Below are 14,687 nucleotides of genomic sequence, written 5' to 3'. Positions count from 1 at the left end.
CTCACTATAAGTTGCTGGAATTTTGGCCCATTCCTCCAGACAGAACTGGGGTAATCGAGTCAGGTTTGTAAACCTGCTTACTCGCACATGCTTTTTCAGTTCTGCCCACAAACGTTCTATTGGATTGAGGTCAGGGCTATGTGATGGCCACTCCAATATCTTGACTTTGTTGTCCTTAAACCATTTTGCCACAACTATGTTTGAGGTCATTGTCCATTTGGAAGACCCATTTGCGACTGAGTTTTAACTTCCTGGCTGATGTTTTGAGATGTTTCAATATATTCACATAATTTTCCTTCCTAATAATGCCATCTATTTTATGATGTGCACCTGTCCCTCCTGCTGCAAAGTACCCCTACAACATGATGCTACCACCCCCATACTTGACTGTTGGGATGGTGTTCTTTGGCTTACCCTTTTTTCTCCAAACAAAATGGTTATTTTGTTTGAACAGTTACATTTTTGTTTCATTAGACAAGAGGACATGTCTCCAAGATCATTGTCCCCATGTGCACTTGCAAACTGTGACTAAAGGCTTTATGGCGGTTTAGGAGCAGTGGCTTCTGTCTTGCTGAGCAGCCTTTTAGGTTATGTCGATATAGGACTCGTTTTACTGTGGATATAGATACTTGTCTACTCATTTCCTCCAGCATCTTCACAAGGTCCTTTGCTGTATTTCTGGGATTGATTTGCCCTTTTTGCACCAAACTACATTAATCTTTAGGAGACAAAATGAGTCTCCTTACTGTGTGGTATAATGGCTGCGTAGTCCCATGGTGTTTATACTTGCATACTATTGTTTGTACAGATAAACGTGGTACCTTCAGGCATTTGAAAATTGATCCCAATGATGAACCAGACTTGTGGAAGTCCACAATTTTTTTTTTCTGAGGTCTTGGCTGATTTCATTGATGTCAAGCAAAGAGGCACTTTGAGTTTGAAGGAAGGCTTTAAAATACACCCACAGGTACACCTCCAATTCAGTACACCTCCTATCAGAAGCTATTTGTCTAAAGGCTTGACATCATTTTCTGGAATTTTCCAAGCTGCTTAAAGGCAGTTAACTTGGAGTATGTAAATTTCTGACCCACTGGAATTGTGATAGTCAATTAAAATCTGTCTGTAAACAATTGTTGTAAAAATTAATTCATATCATGCACAAAGTAGATGTCCTAAACGACTTGCCAAAACTATAGTTTGCTAATATGATATCTGTGGAGTGGTTAAAAAATGTGTTCATGACTTCAACATTACAAGTGTATGTATGTAAACTTCTGAATTCAACTGTATTTGTGATGAGGTGGACAGAGTTTAAATTACTTTAAGGAAGATGTTCTTAACCAGTCACACTGGAAATATTAATTTGTTGTCTTCAGAAAACATTCCAATTTTTAATTGTTGGCTACATTATACTGAGCCAATCAAGTCCTACCTTGCTGTGCATAATACAATGTGCTTTAAGATTGTACCAGAAGAGCAAGACAGCCATAGTCAATACCATTTAAACTACAATATTTTCAGTCAATACAGTTAGCAATAGTGGCAGATAACTGCTCATTACAGTTGAATGCTTGATTCTGATTGGTTGACGGACGTTCTAAGGTGTGCAATAATTTTTAAAGTAAACACAGCTATAAAATTGTTCCAGGACTTGACCGCATAACGGTTCCATATGCAAATTATTTCCATTAATTCAAAGAGCCCTACAGGCTACCACAACAAAATAACCAATTAAGACAAAGTTATTGGCCAAGTACATTACATCAGATTAGAATGACAATATCTATAATATCCTACATTTATTTCAATTTAGATTGAAAAGCATTCTTGGGCTCCCTGTCTTACTCATTTCGCTCTCCTTTCAAACCACACACATGCAACGTACATGCTACCACAGCAAAATAGCCATAAAAACAAAGACATTGATTAAAGTAAATCAGTTAAGAACATCAAACAATGTCATTAATATCTTACATTTTTTTTTATATTTTGGTTGAAAAGCGCCCTCGCGCTCCTCATCTCCACCGCACTTACACACGCTCCCACATATACATAAGCATGTGCGTGTGTAAGTGCGGTGGAGATGAGGAGCGCGAGGGCGCTTTTCAACCAAAATATAAAAAAAAATGTTACGAGTAATGAAATGAGTAACGTTGTTACTCCAATGCCGAAAAGCAGTGCACCCTCCATTGCTAGATCTATTGACATTTTTAAACTAAAAACAAGGGCTTGAGCTGTATCAAAGCTAGATACACTTGATCAATTCAACAATTTCTATATTATTGGAAATATCTGTGGGAAACACCCTCACACTACATTATTACTCCAGTAAATGCTCCAACAAAGCAGTGCAAGCCTCACTATCCTCTGTTGCTAGTTCTGAAGTGACGTTTCTGAACTAGCAACGAAGTCTCGGCTGTATCAAAGCAAGGCACTGAATCCATGGCAGTAGTTGTTCCACTCACAAGAGCATTTTGGGGACGAAAACCAGAAAATGTCTTGATAAAACCCTGAACAATGTCTTAATGTGTGGTAGCAGTATTAAGCTCGGAATAATTGACTCCGGCCCCTTGACTCCGCATAGTGACCGCATTACCACCTCGGTTGTGCATTATTTTTCAATAACTCAATGGTCAGTCGTGAATTATTCCTTAAATATTTTTCACCTTTCATGGGATAAAAATAACTTCAATAAACACTGGCATCAATACACACTCACAAACAGGCCAGATGAAATCTAGGAGTATATTCTGTCTGGCAGCCTTCCAGAAATACAGGTATGGTGACATAGCACAAAGGGTTTGGCCATGAGTCATCACAGTGGCATCAAATCTTTACAAGCAAGCAAACCGTCTGCTTCCAAAATCTCCTTTAAATTATATCCTCAGCACTCTTTCGTCCTTGTTTCCATTCAAAGGTAACAATGTACTACTGCTAACATCTGATTCAGAATGTGTGTACCATAGAAAGAATGGTACATCAGCAGTTAGCATGAAACGGTATATATATATATATAAATAATGTTCTCAATGCAAGTCTTTGTCATCCAGATCACCGCTGAAAAGAACATGTATGAGCAATAGGGCTGGGCGATTTGTACAACAAATATTTTAATCATCTGAATTTGATTTAAAAAGAAATTCTTCACATCTGGGAAATTAAAATTTGCATTGTAGATCCAGCTTGGGATTTAAGAATCGATATTGAGATTGTTAAAATGAAGATCGCAAAGCATTGGAAAAATAAAACTAATTTCCCCAGCTCTAATAAGCAACGTACCATCAAAGTGTCATTAATAAAACAGTTCTTCATAAAGACTGTTTTGTCAAAAAAAAATTGTTATCATCTCTCACTTATTGACGTCATCATAAGTTTCGCCTCAGTGACATTTCATAATAATGCCTTTTTCCCCAAGAGGCTTTATTGCCTCATGAATTTCTGTTATCAGTGTTGTTTTTATATCTAGTAATTAAGCTATAGCATAGTTTACAATTCACGTCTGAGTTTAAAGTATAACTGCTTTGGAAAACTTTTAATGCTATTTGAAGAGCATATCTGCAGTGAAAATAGTCAACCAGCCTGATTAAATCCATATTGCTTTAAATTTAATAATTTGATTAGTAAGAGGCCTGAGTAGCTCAGCGAGTATTGACGCTGACTCCCACCCCTGGAGTTGCGAGTTCGTATCCAGGGTGCGCTGAGTGACTCAAGTCAGGTCTCCTAAGCAACCAAATTGGCCCAGTTGCTAGGCAGGGTAGAGTCACATGGGGTAATGTCCTCCTGGTTGAGATTAGTGGTTCTCGCTTATAATGGGGTGCGTGATAATTGTGCATGGATCGCGGAGAGTAGCATGATCCTCCACATGTGGAGTCTCTGCGGTGTCATGCACAACGAGCCACGTGATAAGATGCACGGATTGACGGTCTCATAAGCAGAGGCAACTGAGACTTGTCCTCCAACTCCCAGATTGAGACGAGTAACCACACCACCATGAGAACCTACTAAGTAGTGGAAATTGGGCATTCCATATTGGGAGGCGATCAAAAAATAAAATTAAAAACTTGATATAAATCACATTCTTTTTTTGCATTCCACAGTCAGCATGGGCAGTCAGTGCAGCCAAAGCTGTACAGCGAATGTGCAGCTGTACAGATAACCAGAGTAAGTCCATCCAGTAAGCTGGATGGACCAGATTGCAGGGGTTTAGAGATGATTTTTCAGTTTCATGCAACATTTCTTGGCACACTATCTTAATACTTAAAAGAATTGTGAACTGAAAACCAGTGCATTGCAACACAACCAAATGAGATGCTACAAATGTGTCACTATGGATGTTGTGATTATACATTTTCAACATTAACCGCCATTTAAAAATGCCTAATCACCTTTAAAAATAGACTCTACAGTTAAAAACTGTGAAAAGTTTGAGCTTTTCACGCTAATATAATATATATATATATATATATATATATATATATATATATAAAAATCAGGGTTTGTACAGCTTTTTAAGAGTAAAATTCAAGCACATTTCCAGCATTTTCATATATATATATGTGTGTATGTATGTGTGTGTATATATATATATATATGTGTGTATGTATGTATGCATGTATGTGTATATATATATATATATGTATATATGTATGTGTATATATATATGTGTATGTATGTACGTACATACATGCATACATACACACACAGTACTAAAACAAACTAATATTAAAACAAATGTTTGTCAAAATGCCTTGATATTTGAAAATTGCCCAAGGTGGGTTTGGTTTTTCAGGCTAAGAAAAAGGCCCCCTTGAAGAAGGCCCCATTATCCTTCATAGGGCACATTCAGCTGACAGCATTTGCCATCCAATGGTCTGTACCTTTAGGTATGAGCCATAGTATTTGGTGACATGAGGACTATCACACTGGCTGAGCACTGTGATTTCCTGTTGGATGTCTTCGATTTCGTCCTCCGCTTCCTCTAGGTCAATGGTCTTGATGGCCACGACATTCTGAGTGCGGCGGTCGATACCTTTGAAGACCTCCCCAAATGAGCCCTTCCCGATGCGCTCTAGTTTAGTGAACAGCTCCTCAGGGTCTGCTCGACTGTTCTGTAACACAAAAGATTCACTCAGTTTTACTTCTTGTTGACAGACACTCACTTATATTACTGCAGTCTTGTGAACGATGAAATCTCACCAATTCAACTCAATTTGCAGAGCAATCACATAGCTAGAATCATCACACCATAAACATTTTCAGAAATCGGTACCAATATCACTGAAATATCATGATTCTTGATAGCAATTTTGATACCATAGCAACACTAATATTAATTTCTTAATTAAGTAAACATTGCTTTAAGACTGAGCAATTATTCATAACAAGTGGGCAATTCCAGCATTATGACATTTGCTGTGAAAATTATAAACTTTAACTTCTCATATACAGTAACGTACTCATTACCAGTAATATCAAACTTCTATGTATAGCAGATAGTTCAGATATAGGGAAAACTTTCAGACTAGAGTAGCCAAGTTTAAAAAATAAATAAATAAAAGAATTCTCCAGTTTAGACCTATTGATATTCATATGATATTGCTATGAAGCATCTATAATACTCATATCGGCAACGCATTATTCAGGGTATTTGAAGTAAAGAATGGAGACAATTTGTTTATCATATTTATTACTCCTTCACTTGGGGCAAAACCTCATTCCCTACCTGGAGTACGAGGTAGGGAATTGAATTGAAAGTGAAGGAGTTCAAGTACCTCGGGGTCTTGTTCACGAGTGAGGGGACAATGGAGTGGGAGGTTGGCCGGAGAGTCGGGGCAGCAGGGGCGGTATTGCACTCGCTCTATCACACCGTTGTCACGAAAAGAGAGCTGAGCCGAAAGGCAAAGCTCTCGATCTACCGGTCAATTTTTGTTCCTACCCTCACCTATGGTCATGAAGGTTGGGTCATGACCGAAAGAACTAGGTCGCGAGTACAAGCGGCCGAAATGGGCTTCCTCAGAAGGGTGGCGGGCTTCTCCCTTAGAGATAGGGTGAGGAGCTCAGTCATCCGTGAGGAGCTCGGAGTAGAGCCGCTGCTCCTTTGCGTTGAAAGGAGTCAGTTGAGGTGGTTTGGGCATCTGGTAAGGATGCCCCTGGCCGCCTCCCTAGGGAGGTGTTTCAGGCACGTCCAGCTGGGAGGAGGCCTCGGGAAGACCCAGGACTAGGTGGAGAGATTACATCTCCACACTGGCCTGGGAACGCCTCGGGGTCGCCCAGTCAGAGCTGGTTAATGTGGCTCGGGATAGGGAAGTTTGGGGCCCCCTGCTGGAGCAGCTGCCCCCGCGACCCGAATTCGGATAAGCGGTTGAAGATGGATGGATGGATGGATATTTATTACTTAATAAATAACATTTATATTAATATGGCTCTCTGGAATACTCTATTCTGATTGGTCAATGGCGCCACATAGCCATTCTGATATGTCTGAGTAACAACTCCACATCTAGAGATCAAGACAAATCAGATCTGTATTCTGGGTATTGAGAGTCCTCTTTCTGTCTTCCCGTATCACTCTGCAATCTCTACAAGTTCAGGCGCAAACCTGACATGCAAATCATCTGTTCAGCGATTTCTTCTCACTTAAGTTTAACACAAATTATTATTTCATGTCCATTTATTTTAGGGCTGCAACAAACAATTATTTTGATAATCTATTAATCTTCGATTATTTCTCAGTTTAACCCAATAAAACAAAAATATTATTGAATTTAATCAAAATATGTTTTTTCTTTTTTAAACAGAAATGATAAAGGGCGTAAGGATATGGTTTGATTTACAGTACTGAATTCATGGTTCTATACTCTCACAAAACTTTGAACAAAGCCTGAATCATGAAAAGTTAAGTTTTAATGTATTACTACTATCAGTACATATCCAAAACAGTTCCTTTCATTACTTGTAAAACTTTGTAGAACAAAAAGTACCTTTCATTAAAGAGTAAAATTATCCATCGGGATGGAATGGGATACATTTTTAAAAAAAAAAAACAGCCCAGCAGAGGGTTATGGTGACACCAGAATAGAAATATTAATAATTCTGCCCAGTTGAAAAATACATAATTATGTTAGATACATCTGCTTGTACACCATCACTGATTACATACATTAAGTATTTTAAATTAATATTATAGGTTTTAAATTAGTAGTGTTGCTGATTATTTTTTTCTAAACTATTTTCAAAAATATGTGTATGTATATCCAGTAAAATAATGTTTGCCATGGTATTACATATATTTCATTATCAGGACGATCAAATCTCAGGACCCTTAGCATTATTATACATCATATTCAGCATTATATACAGTTTAATACAGTTCAGTCATCTGTAAACGCTGTGCACATTCACTCGTGCTGAAAAGTCTCATCCTGGTGCTCACTGCTCTCACACGATGAGGAACGATCTAAAACACTTTAAACTGCACACTTTAACCTCTGAGACATCAGTGGTAAATCAATGAAAACTGAACAATTGATTACATTGAAAGCACAGTTTGAGTTTAATCAAAATGATTGCACTCCCTTTCTCCACTGCGACCGGTTTGATTGATGTGGATGCACGTGCTTTCTCGCTTGTTCGGTGAAGTTTAACAGACTCGCATTTGGTAAAAAGAGTTTCCCAAAATACACGCCCGATTTGGAATTCATAACATACATTTTCCTGCCATTTTCTGTTTTATAATGTATAGAATGTAAGTCGAACTGCCGTTCACTGGATGTTTGTGTTTTTGGAATCATTATGAGTAAACTCTCAAGACAGTTGTGTGTGATAATCTCAGGAGATCAGCAGTTACAGAAATACTCAAACCAGCCCATCTGGCACCAACAATCATGCCACGGTTGAAATCACTAAGATCACATTTTTTCCCCATTCTGATGTTTGATGTGAACATGAATTGAAGCTCCTGACCCGTATCTGCATGATTTTATACACTGCACTGCTGGCACATAATAAAGTGCCCAGTAAGTGTATTTCAAGTTGAGCTGGGCGATATGACAATATCGTGGCAACGATATTAACTGTCAATCGATAGAGATTTTGCTATATTGTGTATATTGCAATATGTATATATTCATGTGCGCAGAATGGGCTTATCAATCATTTGGCAGGGCTTCACATGAGACAGAGAATTGAAGAAACTTGGACAGGGTTATTCTGGCATTGAACATTTTTCTGCAGATGCCCAAGCAAATTTAATGACTGTCATTGCACGTTTGGTGATTCAAAAGCACTAAATATTCTTCTCATCTGACCGAAGTGTGTGTGAGTCCAGGAGGCTTCACGATATTTGTGCTTCAGAGATAAGAGAGTTCAGAGCGGGATCGATTGAGTGCACTAGGCAAGGCAAGGAAAGTTTATTTATATAGCACATTTCATACACAATGGTAATTCAAAGTGCTTTACATAGAAGAGATTAAAATAAGAATAAAAAAATAAGAATAATTGAAACAGTTTAGAATAAAATAAAATACAGTACAAACAGTCGGACACACAGTGTCACAGTGCTCATTCAGTAAATGCACAGCTAAACAGATGTGGTTTGAGCCTGGATTTCAATGTGACTACTGTAGGAGCACATCTGATCTCTTCTGGAAGCTGGTTCCAGCTGCGGCTGGCATAATAGCTAAAAGCAGACTCTCCTTGCTTAGAGTGAACCCTTGGTATTTCTAGCTGATGTGATCCTAATTATCTGAGTGATCTGTTGGGTTTATATTCAGTGAGCATATCTGCAATATATTGAGGTCCTAGCCCATTGAGTGATTTATATACCAGAAATAATACTTTAAAATCAATCCTAAATGTACACTACTAAATATCTGACCCAGGAAAACCTCAAATGGAGAAACAAATCTCCACAGAACGGGACAACTAACAAACAGTTCAGGAAAATTAAGAGGAGCTTGTAATTAAAACAGGTGCGACATCTGCGGTATGGGTTCACAAAAGCCAGCACAGAGCATAAAAATGTAATCTGCAAATTGCTTTGCATGATGATAATCACTTGTGATACAAGCAATCTGTTTTACAACCTCAAAATGAAGCACGCAAAATAATATTATGAAAGTCAAAAGACGAACTCTGCATTCATTCCTCATTTATTTTCTTCAAGAAAATGCTACAAAGTTTCTTGAGCAAAGTTTATAATAATAATAATAATAAGATTGTTTAACAACACTTCAAACTGAAATTTGGCATATTGCGAAATTTAGTATTTAGGTAACAAGCAAAAACAAGTTTTTAAATTTGTATTTACTTTGACATTGTTTGTCTTGTTCCAAACAAAGAGGAAGTAGTTTTCATTTATGAAGTATTTAATTCACTGACTGTTACAAAAATAGGCATTGCAATATGTTTAATATATAAACCAAATTGTATTGATTTTCCAGAAAACTTTTACTATATTGCGCTACATTACATACTATTATTTACTATATTATATCTTGTTAACGTAATATAAAATTATTCATCTTCTGATATAAGATCGGTCATATCGCCCACACCTAATTTAAATAATTATCATTATTATAACAACTGTTTACATTTATAATTGTCTTTAGATCTTAATTTGTATTAGTAATTTTAAACCTGTTGTAGACGGAAGTCAAATGGAAGGGTGGTTATATAAGATTTTTACCACTTCGTTAATTTAATTGTTTTTTCATTTAGTTTGAAATGTAATTTTATTTAGAAATATCTTTGGTATAAGTTTCTCCTGTTTCAATAAATTAATAAAAACATTTATGCTAAATAAAGCAAGAATATTCAGGGATCCCTCAACTGGGGAGTGGACGATGTAATCAAATAGTGTGTTCGTTTGAATAAGTGTGAGGGTGACCGAGAGATAAAGAGCGTGAGGGTGCTTTCAGCTTTTACAGAAATCCTTATCTGGTTTACTTAGCTAATGTCTTTGTTTTAATGAGTTATTTTGCCGTTTTACCCTGTATGGCTCTTTGAAATGCCTAAAATACTTTGGCGAAGTTATATGCAACCGTTTTGCGGTCAAAACCAGGAACTACTTCATAGATGTGCATTTACTGAAAAATAATTGCACACCTTTGAACGACAATCGGCATCAACCAGTCAGAATCAAGCATTCAACACTACTGTAGTTTATACACAACTAAAACGTGGGTTTTACTGCACTAAAAGGATTTGTGTATAGTTGCTTAGGTTATTCTATATCATTCTAGTTTTGTAAAAAAGGAAACAATTAAGACTATAAAAAGAGAGAACTATTCCTTAACTGGGGTTTGGAAAGACATGAGGGTGAGTAAACATTTACAGAATTTTCCATTTTGGGCGAACTAGCCCTTGAACTTAAAGGTGCTGTAAGTACACCTGTAAATTTTGTGAGATCTCACCAGTCTTAGGGCCCTATGAAATCCATTTTATTTTTTTCCAATTTTTTTTTACATTTTTCCCCAAATTCAGTGTTTTAATTTTATTTTCTCTGATTTCCGGGTTTTAAAGTTCAATTAACTTTTTTTTCATATTTTTTTTTTAAATAAATCAAATGTCGAGTCAAATTAACAGAATTAAAAAACAGAACAATTAGCATTATTTTTTTATTAAATGAAGAGCATCTATAATGATCTTCACAGCACAATCCAAAACCCAAAATTGTAGCTTTTCTTTTTATTATCATCATTATTATTATTATTATTATGGTCAGATACAGTGCTGCACAGAGCATCACAGTATTAATGAAACTAATGAAGTGATGAAACTCTTAAGATATTAAGATACAATTAAATTATTATTGATATTATTATCACTACTACTACATTGAATATTACATTTTACTATAAAGAAGAAAAATAATTCAGTCTCGTTTTTTCAATTTCACGTGTCTAGTTAAATGGATCTTTTACAAAAACCGGATGTTTTTGACAGCTTCGCTTCTCACCTCCGGAAAGCAGTTTGCTAAATGGGACAATGTGCTTACTAAACGGCAAAAGACTATGATTTAGGCTAATTATATAAATATATATATATAGTCTATATGTGCTGTGCTTCACATCGAATAAAGTGACCTGCACTTTGTCATTAGAGTGCAGGTGATGTTAAATATGTGGTTAGTGTATAAGCAGTGGCATCTCACATTCACATTCTGTTGAAGCTTATGCAGACCATATAGGCTTTTTGTTCAATTAAATATCAGATTTTGTGGTTTAATCATCACACTAGGACATATCACAATTTTAATTTAATTCATTTTGCATTTATACTTTAATCTCAATATGTAAAATTCCGTGACATTCTGCATTTTAGTTAATTCAATGTTTCCGCAACTCGGAAATCATAGGGCCCAAAAGTCTCTGTGACAGCACTAGACTCTGTAAACAGCAAACAAAAATGTGTCCACAGGCCACGGTCAATAACGCTTTCTGCCAGTTAATTATTTTGAGCATTCACTGTTTTTTTTTTTATCCCATTTTTATGGCATGTTGCTCATACGCTATTTTGCTGCTGTTTGGTCATGTCAGTCTTAAAGCTCATATGGTATCTTTGAAGTGCGGGTTTTAGAGAGGGAATGGCTAATTCAACAGCTCAGCTTGTGGAAATTCTAGAATAGCACAAATTGCTTACAGCACCTTTAAAGAGAAGTAAATATGTAGTTAGTGTGTGAAGCTCTTTGCAAATTAAGCTTTGAGATGTCTGAAAATAGGCATTATGTCTAATGCAAACCAGTTAAAGACAAAGCAATAAGATCTTTATACTGGGGAGTGTCATTACATTTAATCCTATTGGACCTCAATGAACTTCCGTTGCAATCCCTCCATATTACATGGATGCTAAGCTCTTCACAAAAGGCATATTCACTGACATTAAAAATAGTCAACAGTGACATTGTGAAAACATGGCAAAAAAAGAGCTTTGTGGTTGGCTATGCATTTTACGACAGTGATGTCAATGCTATGATTTTTGCCCAACCCTAGTCCCCACCCCTTTGCACTGAGCAACTAGTCAGCTCTGCCGCTAACAGCCACCTGCTGCACTGCTGTTACCTAGACAACAGGGTTGGGTAGACAGTTTACTAATGAACATTGTAAGCTAAACGAAACTGGCCTATAGACGTTAGTGTGTAATGTAAGTGAGGGTACACTTTTTAAACACAGATTGAAACTTGTCTTTGGGCATTTCCAATGTGCTTTAGTCAGATTGGGTGGAGTAGCAGTGACAAGCTATTTCCTGCCTCACTGGCTGCATGCGGGTCTGTCACGCTCTGATAAAACGCTGTGCACAGACGGGGTATTAATGACTGCTATCTGTTTGTTCACAAGATCACAAGGGAGCCCTGTAAGTACCCCCCACAAGATTTATCAGCTGGGTGCATTTCCTCCATTGATATTCACAATAGTGTTGCACAATTGTGACTAAAATAACGATTGCTGATTATTTTATTTTTTTATATTGTAAATGTGATTAATTATTAATTTATTGCCGTTTTATACATCAGTAAATCAAGTGCCTGAACGTTCAACTTCTCACTGGCCCATTTAGCAGCATGTAAAACAAAATTATTCAAAGTTTGAATAACTTAAACACAGTGAACATGCCTGTGATTGGTTGCAATGGTTAGTGTTGGGAACTGAGGTTTTCTTATTCAGAACAAAAAAATAAAAATAATAACATAAGCATGCTTTATGACAATCGCTTAACGGTTCTTAAACATGCTTTTTTCCACTGATATGTGTGGAACACTAAAACAATAATAATACTAATATGACTGTGTTTTCTGTGCAACAATTCACACAAAACATACAGCGAGTCCAGTATAGTCCGTTTACCAAACAAATGACTCTAATGAGCGCACAACACACAGCGTGTAGTTAGGGTCGCCAGGGTGTACGGCGTTACCGGTTTTACTCTGTATGAGTGACAACACCGGTGTGAAATTTTATACCGTGTAAAAGGGGGAAACATTATGAATGGAACTTCTAATATCAATACAATAGCCAAACGAAGAGAGTAGCCTTAAATAAAGAATAGTTGCCTAATGAAGAGTTTGCGAGCCATGATAAATGATGTAAAGGGTTCTCACTCTTTCTTTTTCAATTTGTCTATTGAAGTTTTTTTGCATCTATGAGAATGCTGCAAATGACCATCTCAGCTCAGGAGGTGCTCTCTCAGTTCACTTTATTTCTACACAGCAGTTCGTTGTGAGCTCAACTGTGCAGGGTCACTTTATACACAGATCAGCCACAACATTAAAACCACTTTCCTAATATCGTGTTGGTACCCCTTGTGCTGCCAATACAGCTCTGACTTGTCGAAGGGACTCGACAAGACCTCTGAAGGTGTCCGGTGTTATCTGGCACCAAGACGTTAGCAGCAGATCCTTTAAGTCCTGTAAGTTGCGAGGTGGGGCCTCCATGGATCAGAGTTGTTGACCCAGCACATCCCATAGATGCTCAATCGGATTGAGATCTGGGGAATTTGGAGGCCAAGTCAACACCTTGAACACTTTTCATGTTCATCAAACCACTCTTGAACAATTTTTGCAGTGTGGCAGTGCACATTGTCCTGTTGAAAGGGACCACTGCCATCAGGGTATACTATTGCCATGAAGGGGTGTACGTGCAACAATATTTTCAGTGTACTGAAGATAGTCCATAATGGTTAAAATGTAATCCATAATGGATTGAAACGTTTGCTACATTTCCTTTTCTTTTTTTTTTACTATACATGGCAAATCATATTTATCTAAATGGATCTTGGACTTTGAACCTTATTTTTTCTTTTTTTGCAACTTTTATGAGTTTTATGATAATCAAAGAAATAGATCAAAGAAAACAAAAAAGAATCCACACACCAGGCGTGTGTGGATTCTTTTTTGTTTTCTTTGATCTATTTCTTTGATTATTTTGAAATGAATCAAAGCACATAATACTTGTGACTTTATGAAATGGCGCTGGACTTCTTTTGTATTTTTTGCCTGGCATAAATAAAACGACATGTTTGCTGTAATGTATCACCAGGACATGACACCATTGTTTGGCAAATTCGACAAGCTGTACCACTACAGATGGCATTTGCCATCGATCTTCTCGCCCATGTACTAGAAGTGTGTTGCTCTGTTTTCCTGTGAGCGCTCAGTGCCGCCTCTTACGGGAGGACACTAGTGGTCGACCGATATATCACAGAGGCTGATAAATCAGCCGATATTCAGACTTATTTTCATTATCAGCATCAGCCGATACATTTTATTGAAAAAAAAAAAATGAAATTTGGTAGAACATTCTTGTTTTAGAATTTTTATTTAATATATGGCTAGTGCTCGACCCATATATCATTCGTTTTGTTGTTACGTGCCATTATGTTACCACAATAATAGACCAGCATGCAACACAGTCTCATTTAAACGGTTTAGCATATCAGAGCCATCTCCTCAATAGTTAACTGTCTTGTCTAATGATAAAAAAGGCAAATATTAATAAACTTCTGTTTAAATGATATCTGCATATTTGCAGACTGTATATGATAGATGTCATTCACAAACCTCCCTTCCACTGAAGCACGAATGTTGTGCAACACTAAGTCCATGTCACTCCAATCAGGCGATCCGGCCCATGTAAACTGGAAGTGGTCAGTAGATTGCTGCTTGCTGGATCCGCACGAACGTGAGAGAA

The 14,687-nt window shown here is 37.1% G+C and overlaps 1 protein-coding gene across 1 annotated transcript in view; it reads right to left on the bottom strand.

Annotated features, from left to right (window-relative positions):
• Positions 1-14,687, bottom strand: part of stk26 (serine/threonine protein kinase 26) — a 32,715-nt gene that overhangs the window by 12,892 nt on the left and 5,136 nt on the right. Inside the window, exon 2 of the mRNA XM_052104517.1 lies at positions 4,878-5,108. Coding sequence (XP_051960477.1) covers positions 4,878-5,108 — 231 coding nt within the window. The remainder of the gene's footprint in view (positions 1-4,877; positions 5,109-14,687) is intronic.

Source organism: Xyrauchen texanus, chromosome 34, assembly GCF_025860055.1.
Source record: "Xyrauchen texanus isolate HMW12.3.18 chromosome 34, RBS_HiC_50CHRs, whole genome shotgun sequence".
Taxonomy (NCBI): Eukaryota; Metazoa; Chordata; class Actinopteri; order Cypriniformes; family Catostomidae; genus Xyrauchen; species Xyrauchen texanus.
This window is presented reverse-complemented; position numbering and strand designations above follow the sequence as displayed.